The sequence below is a fragment of the Schistocerca serialis genome, chromosome 1 (genome assembly GCF_023864345.2).
Source record: "Schistocerca serialis cubense isolate TAMUIC-IGC-003099 chromosome 1, iqSchSeri2.2, whole genome shotgun sequence".
NCBI classification, from domain to species: domain Eukaryota; kingdom Metazoa; phylum Arthropoda; class Insecta; order Orthoptera; family Acrididae; genus Schistocerca; species Schistocerca serialis.
Genome location: NC_064638.1, coordinates 526,828,200 through 526,841,756, shown reverse-complemented (window position 1 = coordinate 526,841,756; position 13,557 = coordinate 526,828,200). Strand labels below are relative to the sequence as shown.

The 13,557-nt window shown below is 38.9% G+C and overlaps 1 protein-coding gene across 2 annotated transcripts in view; it reads left to right on the top strand.

Moving 5' to 3' along the window:
- The window catches only part of LOC126474770 (cleavage and polyadenylation specificity factor subunit 5), a 110,875-nt gene extending 97,845 nt beyond the window's left edge, over positions 1–13,030 (top strand). For both annotated transcript variants that reach the window (XM_050102249.1, XM_050102256.1), the window contains exons 5-6: positions 551–665; positions 12,171–13,030. In XM_050102249.1, the coding sequence (XP_049958206.1) occupies positions 551–665; positions 12,171–12,192 (137 nt within the window). In that variant the 3' untranslated portion in view covers positions 12,193–13,030. The remainder of the gene's footprint in view (positions 1–550; positions 666–12,170) is intronic.
- The last annotated feature ends 527 nt before the right edge of the window (positions 13,031–13,557 follow it).

Sequence of the window (13,557 nt, the reverse complement as noted above, 5' to 3'; positions counted from 1 at the left end):
GCTGGAAATTTGGTATTCTCGACACTCTCTTGACACTGTGGATCTTGGAATATTGAATTCACAAATAATTTCCGAAATGGAGTGTCCTATGTGTTTAGCTTCAACTCTCAACAACCATTTCGTGTTCGAAATGTGTTAATTCCGTTGTGAGGCTACAATGATGTTGGAAAATTTTTCTCATGTGTCATCTAGGTACAAATGACAGCTCCACCAATGTACTGCCCTTTTATACCTTGTGTACACAATGCTACCACTCTCTGTATATTTGCGTATCGCTGTCCCATGATTTTTGTCACCTTAGAGTAAATTCAGTTTTCTCTGGTCGACTAATGAAGTAAATCACTGTGACGTAAATTAGTCCTTCCTAATATATTTGGGGACATTTCTTTTATTGTATTAATTATATTACTATAAAATATTGTAGTAAATTTGTGAGTGCACAATTGGTCTTTTTTTATTGCAGTACAATGTCATATTGAGAAGTATGTAGACAGCATTTGAAATAATAATTCTGTCATTGATTATTTTCCCTCTTTCTGTTGGTTTCTAGCCTTGTTTGCCGTACCTAAGAATTACAAGCTAGTTGCTGCACCCTTGTTTGAGTTATATGACAATGCACAGGGGTATGGACCAATTATATCGTCTTTACCACAAGCTTTGTGCAGGTGAGTACTGCTGTTACATTGTAGCCTTTACTTGATCAGAGTTATCAGGATGACACTATTGAGTGCAACTAGCATTTTCTTCCTTTGCTGTGCTGTTTACCAATAATGATTATGCCTTGTTAGAATTTTCTCAAATTTCCATAATTTTGTTTTGAAAGAAAAGTAGTGTCATGCAAAAACATGCTGCCCCCTACACACACACACACACACACACACACACACACACACACACACACACACACACACGTACAAGTCTTGCTGCAGAAATTTTTCTTTTTTGTGTGGACTATCATTTGCGTTATCGGTGGGTTAATCAGTCATTTACATAAATGGCTGATGCTATTGTTCGCGTCTTGTAAGAAGGCAGACCAATTATCAGCAGTTGTGCGCATCCCCCCTCCACTAGCCACAGGCAGCCAATAATATTCATTCTCTTTCCGAGTGGCTAGCGGAGAGTTACAGCTAGAGAGTGAGAATCTTGCTCCTACATGCTGCACTGTTGCCGTACTTCACGACAACCGTATTATTCATTCAACTGTCCCCCCCCCCCCAGGTGTATAGCTGTGAATGTGTATCCGTAAATGTTTAAGTGTGATCAAAAAGAAAGCCAGGTGACGGCAAAAAATGTGAAGTGAAGTACTTCACAATCTGGCGAGGGGGATTATTTACCGCATTTATAACTTTTCAAACATGAATTTGAAAGCAGGTCTTCTACTGTCGATATTTGAAAACACAAGAACGGGCTCCAGAACAATGTGGTGTTGGCAAGAGAGCTGTAGGAACTGTAGAAAAAGTTGGTTTTGTGTCGCCTGGAAAGCATTGAAATCACATGGAACCTGTAACATAAATGGATAGTTTTAACAATGATGTTTTAAAGTGCTCCATGTGAACAATGTGTGTCAGACATAACAAAAACTTGTTATAGCTATGCAATGGTAAGCACTTCATCAATGTAAAGAATATTAAAAGAAAGATGATGATTCCATTTATGTTAAGAAGAGAATTTTTAGTTCAAAGAGGTGGCATAAGTGCAGCACGAACTATATCTCATATAAAGATTAACGACCCAAGAGGAGGGGATGGTTCAACAGTGTATTACCTTGATGAATCATGGGTCAGTTAGAATCATTCTAGGTAGATCTGCTGGTGGCAGTTTTAAAGTTCTCATAAGAATAGGTTCTCGGATAATTATTCTGCATTCTGACTCTTCTTCTGGTTTTGTTTCTGAGAATGAACTTCTACTTACATGTAAGAGAAACAGCAATGACTACCATTCGGAAATGGACGCTGTCAATTTCATAAGGTGATTCACAATTCTTGTCACACCTTGCTTCAAACTCGGTCATTGCCAGGTATAATTCAACTGTTACAGAGAAAACACCAGAAAAGCAGGTATTTGTCCACGGCTTAAAGGTAAAAATATTAATCACAGTGTAATCCAGACTCGCGCCGATGTCCTGACCTTGTTAATTTATACAAGTCATGTGACAGAACATACAAACCTTGCGCATTAATGGGGGTCAGATAATTTTGTGTTTACCCGTGTATCGCTGTCAGTGTAGCTCCATTGAATTAATTTAGGCAAATGGTTTTAATGCTATGTGGGAGAAAGAAACAGAACATTCAAGATAACACATACTGAACACTGCTTGTGCATGAGGCAACAGACAATATCCCAACTGTAGCATGGGCACAGTCTGTGCAGCATGCTGAAAAGCTTCAGAAAGAACAACTTGACAGGGAAGTGATGATGGATATAAGCCATGAACCTATCATCGTAAATTTACAATCAGATTGTTCAGAAACAGACTCGAATAGAAGTGACAATGGTATTACAATTAGACTTTGGAACAAAGTAGTAATATTTTGAAGTTTTAAAGACTCGTTGTTTAAAAAATGTGTTTGGGAACATATCAGTTGCATACATAATAATGAGAACTTCCTAGCGTTTTTGATTAGCACTTCGTATCTTTTTAATTATGCAGATTTTGTTGTGTATTAAATTTTTCTTACAAGTTCAAATCACAATAAATGATACATATTTGCAAGCAGTTTCAATGACCTTGTCTTTCGACAATTCTCGTTTTGAGAGAGATTGTACTTCACATCTTCACAAAGCTGTGTCAGCTGTTTGCCTCCCGACGTCACTCAGAGTAAATCTGTGGAGCAGTGGACGGAATATCATCAGAACGTCAATTAATATTTCTCTTATGATGATTGATTGAAATTGGTTTTAATATTTTTCACCTCATAGACATAAATGTATAATAGAGTGTACCATAGGCAAACGAGCCATTCCTGTTGTCCACAGCAGCACAGTTTGGCGATATGGACTTTGTTTGCCCGCTCTGCTTCCTTTCCACTTCGCCTTTATGCGCGGAAGCGCCTTCCTAGGTGGCGCGCGTTTTAGTGTAATAACAGAGCCCTTTAATAATATTTTTTGTTTAAGTTTTCCACAAAATCACTTCAGCTTTGTTAGCAGTTTAACTTGTCAGTGCTGAGTTTTATTATGTTGCCAGAATGAGGGCATTTGCCCACAAAAGACAAAAGTCCTTTGAGTCTTGGTCCAGCGCATAGTTTTGATCTGCCAGCAAGTTTCATATCAGTGTACATTCCGCTGCAAAGTGAAAAATTTTATTTTGGGAACTTCCCCCAGTGTGTGGCAAAGTCTTGTCCCCACAATAGCCTTTTTTCCAGGAGTGCTAGTTATGCAAGTTTCACAGGAAAACTCCTCTGGCATTTGAAAGGTAGGAGATGAGGCACTGGCCGAACTAAAAACTAAGAGGATGGGTCATGAGTTGTGCTTGGGTAGCTCAGTCAGTAAAACATTTGTTCGTGAAAGGCAAAGGTCCCAAGTTCGAGTTTTGGTCCAGCTCACAGTTTTAATCTGCCATGAAGTTTCATATCAATGCACACTCCACAGCAAAGTGAAAATATCATTCTGCCAGTCGACCAATCGTTTTGAATTTGAAACGGGCGCACAAATCTCGTTATAGTCTACACCTTCTACTTGACTAAATCGCTTTGTGACTAAGCAAGCTTTAAAAATCTGGTCTTCTCACCAACTTTCTTCTTTCTAAATACTCATCTATTCTTTACAAGAATTACACCAGATGGTAGCTCAACCAGTTTCCCAATATCATGATTTTTTTCAGGAAGTTAATTTCTTCATTCGTTGCAACCATCTGTTCTGCTGCCTTATTAGAATTAACTGATTCATGATATGATAATGGTTGATCACTGTTCTTTTCTTGCACAATGTGTTTTTGTACTATTTCATGATAAACAACCTCGTTTGAATGAAGTGTCATTGGATGATATTTGCTTAAACTCATTTTCTCTTTTGTTGCACTCATCCTTGGCCTGCATCTATTTCATTAAATATCAGAATGTTCCACAAATTCCTGGTTACCTTCAGTATCTTCCAAATTTTCCTCCTGATCTGAGAAATCATAAAATTTCCCTTCAGTGTTAGAATCTTCTCTTTCATGTCATATTTCATCTCCAATACTTGGAAATGATAATGCTCCTTCATTGCACATACAATAGAAATTTGTCCTGTTTATTATTTTCAGTTGAGCATTTGCCATTCAAGAATTGTTTGAAAATACTTTTCTTGGATTCCACAGGCTATTTTGTTTCTGGCATCCAGGCCCTGTACCCACGGTCATATAGTGTGTTATAGAGTGCATCAGCTGGCCGCGGTGGTCTAGCGGTTCTAGGCGCTCAGTCAGGAACCGCGCGACTGCTACGGTCGCAGGTTCGAATCCTGCCTCGGGCATGGATGTGTGTGATGTCCTTAGGTTAGTTAGGTTTACGTAGTTCTAAGTTCTAGGGGACTTATGACCGCAGATGTTGAGTCCCATAGTGCTCAGAGCCATTTGAACCATTTTATAGAGTGCATCAAATAATTAAGCCTTTTTCTGCCCTTTCGTATAATTTCGAACGACGTTTTTGTTTGTGTAGGTGACTGAAAACTTCACATCCTATCACAAGTAAATGTCTCACACTAGACTTTCTACCTGTCCACAATTCCTGAGGCATTTTTTTGTTGTTGTGGTTATTTGTAACGCGATTCCTTATCTTTGCGGCAGTGTACATCATCTCGCCCCAAAAACACCTTGGCAAATTCCTAGCTATTGTGACCTTACCATATCATTAACGTTCTGTTGAGCATTCAGCTATACTGTTTTTCTGTGGTGTGTAGTTTAGTTATTTCGTGTCATATTCATTCAGATTCACAGAACTGTGTGAACAGAATTCTAGGCCCTTGTTCACGTGAATTTTGTTTACAGTTTGTTTTTTCATTTGACTCCTCCATTTCTTGAATTCTTCTAATACTTCATCCTTATTTTTTAAGAAATTCACAAATATGTATTGGCCTGCGTCATCAACAATACTCGTTGAATATTTCATGCCTCCAAAACTGGGAATGTCAGTATGTCCCATGAGATCACTATTAACAACTTCTAAACAGGTTGTTCGTTCCTTCATACCTTGTTTTAAGAAATGGTCTTCGTGTTGATTTACGTGCCAAACAGCCACCACATGGGTTTATTTTACCGTTTTCACACTGTAATTCCAAGACTGCTTCCTTCATTATCGTGTTGTTTGCTGTACACTTGCAGACATGTATCATTTGACAATGCCCTAAGTCTAGCGACTTTGTGTTACATTTGTTATTTCTCAGTACGTTTATTGATCTGTCAACTGCACATGGTTTTGTATTTATGTAACATAAATGACCTTCCTGCTGATTTTTAACAAGCAGTCTTCCAGAGATATTGTCCTCTTGCAACCTTCATTATCAGAAATAATCTTTCTATTATTGTTAGCTATGAGTTTTTTAGCCAGAACTTCGTTGTTAATTATCTTTGCTTCTGTTTTTATGCCATCAACTAATGTCGTGACCTCAGCTAAAATATTTTCATCAACAGCTGAAAAATAATTTTCATTTGGAGCCATGTGATGAATTGACCAGGAATCCACTATCCAGTTATCACCATTCAATGTAACTGTGCCACAGGCAGCACTCATACTAACAGCACCTATATTCTTTTGTTCCTTTTTAAATTTCCCCCTTTCAGGACAGTTTCTGAATACGTAACGGACTTTGTGACAGTTGTAACAAACGAAACTACCTTTTTATGTTGCTTCTTTATTCGTTTCTTCCTGTCCTTTGTAAAATTCCTTAAGTGGAGTTTTTTGGTACTGTTAATTACCAACATTAACGTTCAGGGATGTTGCAGAATGTTTATCTTCATTATATTTGGGATGTGTAGCATCTTTTCACGTGCACACTTAATTGTTGCACTCTTAAAATCATTATCTGGCAAATAGCACAAAGCTGTAATTAGTACATCCCACTTGTTTGGAAGTACACACAGAACAGTCGTTGATAAATCTCCCTCTTCAGTTTTGTTGCTAATGTTCACTAGGCCTGCTACAGTTTTGTTTATTAGCCCTAGATAAATTTCCACAGATTCATAGTTCTTCATTTTTAGTGAATATAGCTTCCATCTCAGTTGCACAGTGTGAAGTTAGATATCCCTTAGGTCATATAATTTTGAAGTTCTTCACATACTGTTTTTTTATTTGACAACTTTCGTATACAAGTATGTATTTGCTGCTGTTCACATATGGAAAGTACAACTTTTGCTAGCGCCTTGTCATTGTGTGTTCTGGCTCTCAAGGATCAGTTATAGTCCTTAAATGGTAATCTATTATAATCATTTTCATCTGATACAATCAGGAGGCGTTATTCTCTCCACATAGTTTCTCAGTCGTTTGTTCTCTGTCATCTCTGTATATTTCACTACTGTATTCGTTTTACTCTTGTTTTCTTTTGTGAGAGATCACAAATACTGGTCGTTATCAGTTAACTTTTTCCAAATGCGTCGCACAAAAATAGTCAGCTGGTATCAATAAATATTTCACCTTCACTGCACAAGAGTTTTAAAATGGATATTTGACCCACAGTTTCTATTTCTTTCTAAACATGACTGTGCACATACTCATTGTTGTAGTGGGATAAAACTCTCTTCTCACACACATTATATTTATTAAGTGAAAAACTACATACACCATCAAATCACTAACAGAGAAACCCTATAACAACACTTTGATAGTCTTTTTAAATAACCTATAAGATAATCCAGTAACATCATAGAAATGAAAAGAATGTAATATCCAGTAACATCACAGAAATGAAAAGAATGTAATAAATAAAGGAGCTCTTCTCCACCTGTTTATCTCGTAACAAGTAGCACTAGAAGTATTAGAAACAGTATTACTTTTATAGAGTAACATTGCATAGCCAGAGAATAAAAACATAAGAGATAAAGTGCTCACATTAAATAAGTAAAAATTGTCTTGTAAAGCCAACATTAAAACCTCGAGTATAGCAAGCCACTAGAACTGACATCAGACTGAAAGATTTATCACTGGATTTCACTGCTATGTAGAAACTCCGTAATGTGCTCGCCACCTATGGGTCACGAATAGCAGAGAACAGCACAAATTAAGAAAATAGTTCCATTATTAAAAGCAAATAGTTAGAACAAGAGACCAAGCTCAGTAACAGAAGTATAAAAATGTGATAAATGAAATACATGGGAAAATGCTGTAAAACGAAACAGCAGCTGTACACACCATCTGCCCAGTGCAGGCAGCATTAAAGTGCTTAAAATGAACAGAATTAATGCAGTAGGAATAACAGCTATGAAATTTTTATTTTGCAGTTGTTGCTGTGGGCTGAGAATAAAACCATCATTGACATACATTTGCTTATGAATTGCCAGCCTATAACCTTCCTTTTCTGTATGAAGGGTAACTTGCTACACTCCCTTCAGTTTGTACCCTTTCTGCCTTGTAAATGCTCTTTATACCTGATGCTGATGACAGATCTTCTAGTGTGCCCTATTCAATAAATTGGCCAAGTGTTGGAGGTGATTTTTTTAAACCACTGAATTACACAGAGAAGTGATCAAATATTTCAGTGTGTGGATTAGATTTTTCTACCAACTGTTATCTGTGGAAAAGGCAACTTCGCATCCACATCTTCTTTGTAGCAGGTGACAAATTCTGTAGGAAATGGTCCCTAAGTACAGTTTCGTGTGTGTGTGTGTGTGTGTGTGTGTGTGTGTGTTTTATTAGCAATATTGCCCAAAGTAATGACTCTGCTGTTAGTTTTTGCTGTAAAAATGTCATCAATTAAGGAAAGTTCATAAACATTATTATCTGCTGCAGTTTTTATGAAAGTGATATCAACTTAAAAGTTTTTTTGGGTGATAAAGGCAGTGATATAGCCTGATGAATGGCTGAATGGAAAAGCTTTTCATGAGGTTGGGGATGTACTGAGCTGGAGGGCAAAATTTGGTCTGTACTATTTTCTTTTTGAAATATACCAACAGTTTGTAATAATTCTAGTGCTGTTTATTGTTTGTGATATAGTTGTTATCCAATGGTGGTTTAAAATTTTTTTATAGGTAACTGTAATTTATCTGAAGATATCCTTGTATAGTATGTTAACTGGGGGCCTAGAAACGACGGAGAGGCTCCGTCCGTGCCGCTGTTGCAGTGGTCCACAACCCCACAACTACCGCAGTCCACTTCACCCCTCCGTCGCCCCACACTGAACCACTCTTTCAGGGTTATTGTGCGGTTTGGCCCCTGGTGGACATCTCACACCAGACGAGTGTAATCCCCACGTTTGTGTGGTAGAGAAATGGTGGTGTACACGTACGTGGAGAACTTCTTTGTGCAGCGATTGCCGACGTAGTGTAGCTGAGGCGGAACCACTCCGCATTCCCCAAGGCAGATGGAAAGCAGCCTAAAAACCATCCACAGACTGGCCTGCTCATTGGATCTCGGCACAAGTTCGCCAGGCGGATTCGTGCCGGGGACCAGGCGCTCCTTCCCTATCTGGAAAGCCGGGCATTAGACCACACGGCTAACTGGGTGGGCGAAGGTACCCTTAGTTGACACCGAAGCCAATTCAATGCAATAAAATTTGTGTAACCAGTTGTCTTATTTTACCCTTCATTAAAACGGTCTAAATCCTTTTATCCAGTCTCTACAGTTAAGCCTTCATATTCCCCTAGACGAGTAAACTTCACATGGGTGTTGGGTGGGGGGATTGACAAAACACACACACACACACACGTGTTTAAAATTTCGGTCCAAAATACGCCTGCCGTCCCCTGTACCTACTTGTTACAGTTTGCTGGTTTGGGAGATCCAGACCACCTAAGCCTATGTATGGTCTCCACTCATCTCTCTTTTTCATTTCCACTGCTGCTCTCTATTTGGCTCGCACTGCTAACTAACTTCATCCATCTATTTCTCTTTTACTGCCACTCTCTATCACTGACCATCACTATCTCCTCTCTGTGTGGTTCCCACTGGTATTCTCTTCATCCAGCTCTTCTCTCTCTTCTTTCTCTTTCATTGCCTCTTTCTCACTCCCACCATCACTGCCTCCTTGCTTTTGCCACTAGCTCTGATCTACTCTCTTTCAACACAAAAATGTGGGAGGTTTGCATGCCAAAATTTTAGTGATAAAGGCGGAATTAGTTTTGAGGCAGCTGGTTCCAACTTTTGTCTGTCTTCTAAAGAGGGACTTAATTGCCTTTCTTGTGCTCTGACAGGAGCATTTTTCAGCTAGTGATCTTCTTTTCCCTGCTAAAGCAGGGTGTGATACTTCCATAAAATGAATTCCATAGATCAGTAAAGTTTTTACAAGTTTTTGATTCAGTTTGACACATTTACGTATTGGATACATATAAACAACAAATAAAACAATCAAAAGTCCAGGTTCGAAGATCAACAGTACTATGACAAGGATGGATTGCTACTCGCTGTAAAGATAAAATGTTGAATTGCAGTCACGCAGAATGAACAAACTGTTACACATTTAGCATTTGGCCAAATACTTCCTTCAGAAAGGACAAGATAAACCCACACATTTACACAAGCAGGCATGCCTCACACAACATGACCGCTATCTCTGGCCACTTTGGAAGCAAGCAACAATCTGTGGTGGGGTGGAAGGGAGGAGGGATAGCAGGCTACGAATGAAGGAGAGGAGTCAATGCTTCCTAACAGAGCTTGCAAGGATGAGGAAAAGGCCATGAGGTGCAGCATTGAGTGAGTGGTTGTGGGGATGGAAGGGGGGGGGGGATGAGGAGTGAAATAAGAGAGGAGTAAGGAGGGGGAAAAAGACAGGTGGGTGCATTTGCAGAGAGCAGTGCACAAGGAGAGTGAGGGGCATTTATTTGGGAGGGGGGGTGATTGGCCATTGGGAGGGGGGGGGGGCAGAAACTGTTGGGTGGAGGGTGTGGAGACAGTAGGTTACTGTAGGTTGAGGCTGGGATGATAGTGGGAGCAGAGAATGTGTTGTAAGGAGAACTCACATCTTTAAAGTTCAGAAAACCTGGTGGTGGAGGGGAAGATCAAGATGGCCCGGGTTGTGAAGCAGCCATTGAAATCAAGCCTGAATGTTCAGCAGCGTGTTGTGCCACAGAAAGGTTCTCTTTGACTTGGTCACAGTATGGCAGTGGCCATTCATTGTGGTGGATAGTTGGTTGGTAGTCATACCAGTATATAAGGCTGTGCAATGGTTGCAGCAGAGCTGTTATGTAAAATGGCTGCTTTCACAAGTGACCCAGTCTTTGAAGGTGCGTGTAAGTCTGTGACATGACTGGAATAGGAAGTGCCGGGTGGGTGGATTGGGTAGTTCTTGCACTTGGGTCTTTCACAGAAATGTGGCAAGGGGTTGGAATTGGGATTGGCATAGGGATGGACTATGGTGCTGTGTTGGTGACAGAACAACACTTATGGAGGGGTGGGAAGGACCTCGGGAAGGGTGCCTCTCATTTCAGGACATGATTACGTAATCAAAGCCTAGACAAAGGATGTGGGTCAGTTGTTCCAGTCCAAGGTGGTACTGGTTGACAAAGGGGGTGCTTCTTTGTAGTGGACAAGTGTTTGGTGTGGTGGGAGGATTTGGGGTATGTGGGGATATGGCATGGGAAATATGTTTGTGGACAAGGTCTTGGGGTAGTGCCATTCGCTGTGTCCAAATTTGAGCAATAAAAACAAAAGATTTTAAGAGTGATACTACTAATGTGTGGTGTAACGTGACAACACCACCACAAAACAGATGCTTCCACTAGTTTGAAATGAGGGTAGGGCTCTCATCCACTGCTGGTTCATTTTACACTAATTTATGTAAAAATGAACAAAAAAACTTTAGGCTGCACCTGCATACCAAGAAATGTGTTTGATTTCAAAGTACAAATGAATTTTGCGTACAGAATAATTTTTTGTAAGGTGCTTATGCTGCCCGGTGGCACCATCAAATAATTTCCAAGTCTGTATAAATGTGGAGTGCCCATTATACAGAGACAGTGCATCATAAAGTTTTGTTGGTGGAAAATGCTGGTGACCGCAGAACCCTTGCAATGTGTTCACTACATTAGTTATAAGTACATTGAAGCGTCAGGCCACGTATCGCATACATATTTTTTGTGCATAAGTACACTAAGTTCAAAGCTCTGGATCCCACTAACAAATAATAAAATTGAGAAAAATTTCAAGGCTTCCCAAGAACATCATCTGAAGATCTCATATGATTTGCCATGAATAGAAATTATAGAAGTATTCATCGTTACAACTGGTACTTTTTGTACCCAAAAATCATGGTTTTTTGGATGTATCTTGATAATGGATACTGACTTTTGAAAGTGGGGAAAATGGTGTTCCTAATAAATGTGTGAAGAATACACAGGTAAAATTTGCGCCATTTGCTATTGTTAGTTTATTGTGGCCCATTGTGCATAAAAAGGCTAAAAAATGTTTTTGCGGGTTTCTTGGGAACTGCCAATGAACAAATGATGCTTTTATAATCTGTCAAAGACACACACCACACCTAATGCTAAAGAATAAACTGATTTGCTCCATTTGCCTAGACTGGAGGACGTGTGAAATATTTAAATTTTGATCCCACACTGTACAATAGCTACAGTGTGGGCATTCTTCCTATCCGTACACAATTGGTCACTAGGCGAAGGGCTATCCAAAACGCTTTACTCCTTATCTTTATGATCAGTAGAACCCGAGATTTGAAACCCTAAAACATAGTATTTTTGTGCTTGGCTTTTTGGAACGTATTGGCATTGTGCACTGTTGTGCACAGTCCGATTACTGAGGGACATGGTCATCGATGCTTGTAAATGTAACCTCTAATGTGAGTGCAGTTTTTGTCAGTGTCTTTCATATTGTGTAGCTGTTATCTGATGGTTTAGATTTAAGAAACATTCATTTAGTTTTCAAATTATTTGTTATAGAATGGGTCATGCACATATTAATGCTGTTTGTACTCTCTCTTCATTGCAGACTTTACTCTACAGTAGTTACCTTGGAAGCGACTTTCTTTCCTCCTCTATTTTTAAGCTGTCTGAATTAAAAATAAAGAAACTTTCATTTTGCAACTTTTTTCCACAGGTTCAATTTCATATACATGTGAATTACCTTCACACTGGTATTAATGCTGTTGAAGATTTTTTACCATTGGAATTAAAATGGGGTCTCAGTCAGCTCCACGCAGCAGCAGAAGTGTATAAAGACAAAATAATCTGTGCTGTGTAGCTTTTCAGGTACAAAATTGTGAAAGTGGTGACAGTGGACAAGTGTTTGGTAAACATTAAATAAAGCAGTTTTACTGTGTTGCTTTCATCAGTGATAAAAGTAATTTATAGTGCTGCAGTTGGACTCGAGTGTAAAAATAACTGAAACTTATAATAGTCTGTGCACTTTCCCTTCTATGATACATAGTTTTACATTTATAGTGTGAATGGCTGTACCAAGAAAATATTTTAAGGCTCTTGAGATTGTCATTACTGTGACATTCAGATGACAAATCATGTATATTCCACCTTCCTTAAAAACTATATCTTTATTGTATTGTGTCTCTTGTATATGTGAAGTGATGAACTTGTGAGAAAGGAGGTTTTTTACACTCATTCAATAAAAGCTATTAAGTTAGAATCCGTAGGCAGAATTATTAACCCTAGATGACCGTCAGTGTGAAAAATGGCTGAATGAAGAAAGTGTTACGAAATTTATAGAAATTGATTAATGGTGAATCAGTCATTTGTCATATGAGATTGTATGATGTCAAGGTATTCTTTCTGTGCTAAGGCCCAAGTTGACAGAAAATAGTCAGTGTTGTGTTCCATTATGTGACGCTATTGTAAGTTATAAACATTGGGCTGATTCAGCAGTACTGCAAACTTTCATTTCATACACCTTTGGTGTGTCATGTTCCTATTTATGCGGAAAATAAATGTGATTTATAAGAAAAACTGCCTGATAATTTTTAGGGAGTAAAATTTAATATTTTGTAGAACCTATAATAAAAGTTAAAACTCTGAACGTCACAAGCTGAAGAATAATCTGCAGTTTTCAGCAGCTTTTAATCCTTGATAACCTAACCAACATTTACAGTCGTAATTCACGAGAGGAGTGTATTATTAAGCTTCCTCTCTTCATTGTGTTTTCTTTTAATTTTGTACAGTGTTTCTCTTTGCTCTCCACTATTGTCTCTCTCAAATAAATCAAACTGTGGAAAATACAGGGTGACAGAACAACAGTATTATGAAAAGGATAGACAGCTACTCACCTCATAAAGGTATTGAGTCACAGACAGGTCACCTGGTTTAGATTCATTAATGATATTTTTATGATCTGGGCTGAGAATGAGGACAGCCTATCAACATTCCTCCAGAACCTCAACCCCTTCTTGACTTGGTCCTTCACAACCCAACAAGCCACCTTTCTCATTGTAAACTTCCATCTCAAAGACGGCTACCTCTGTCCATATCAGACCTAC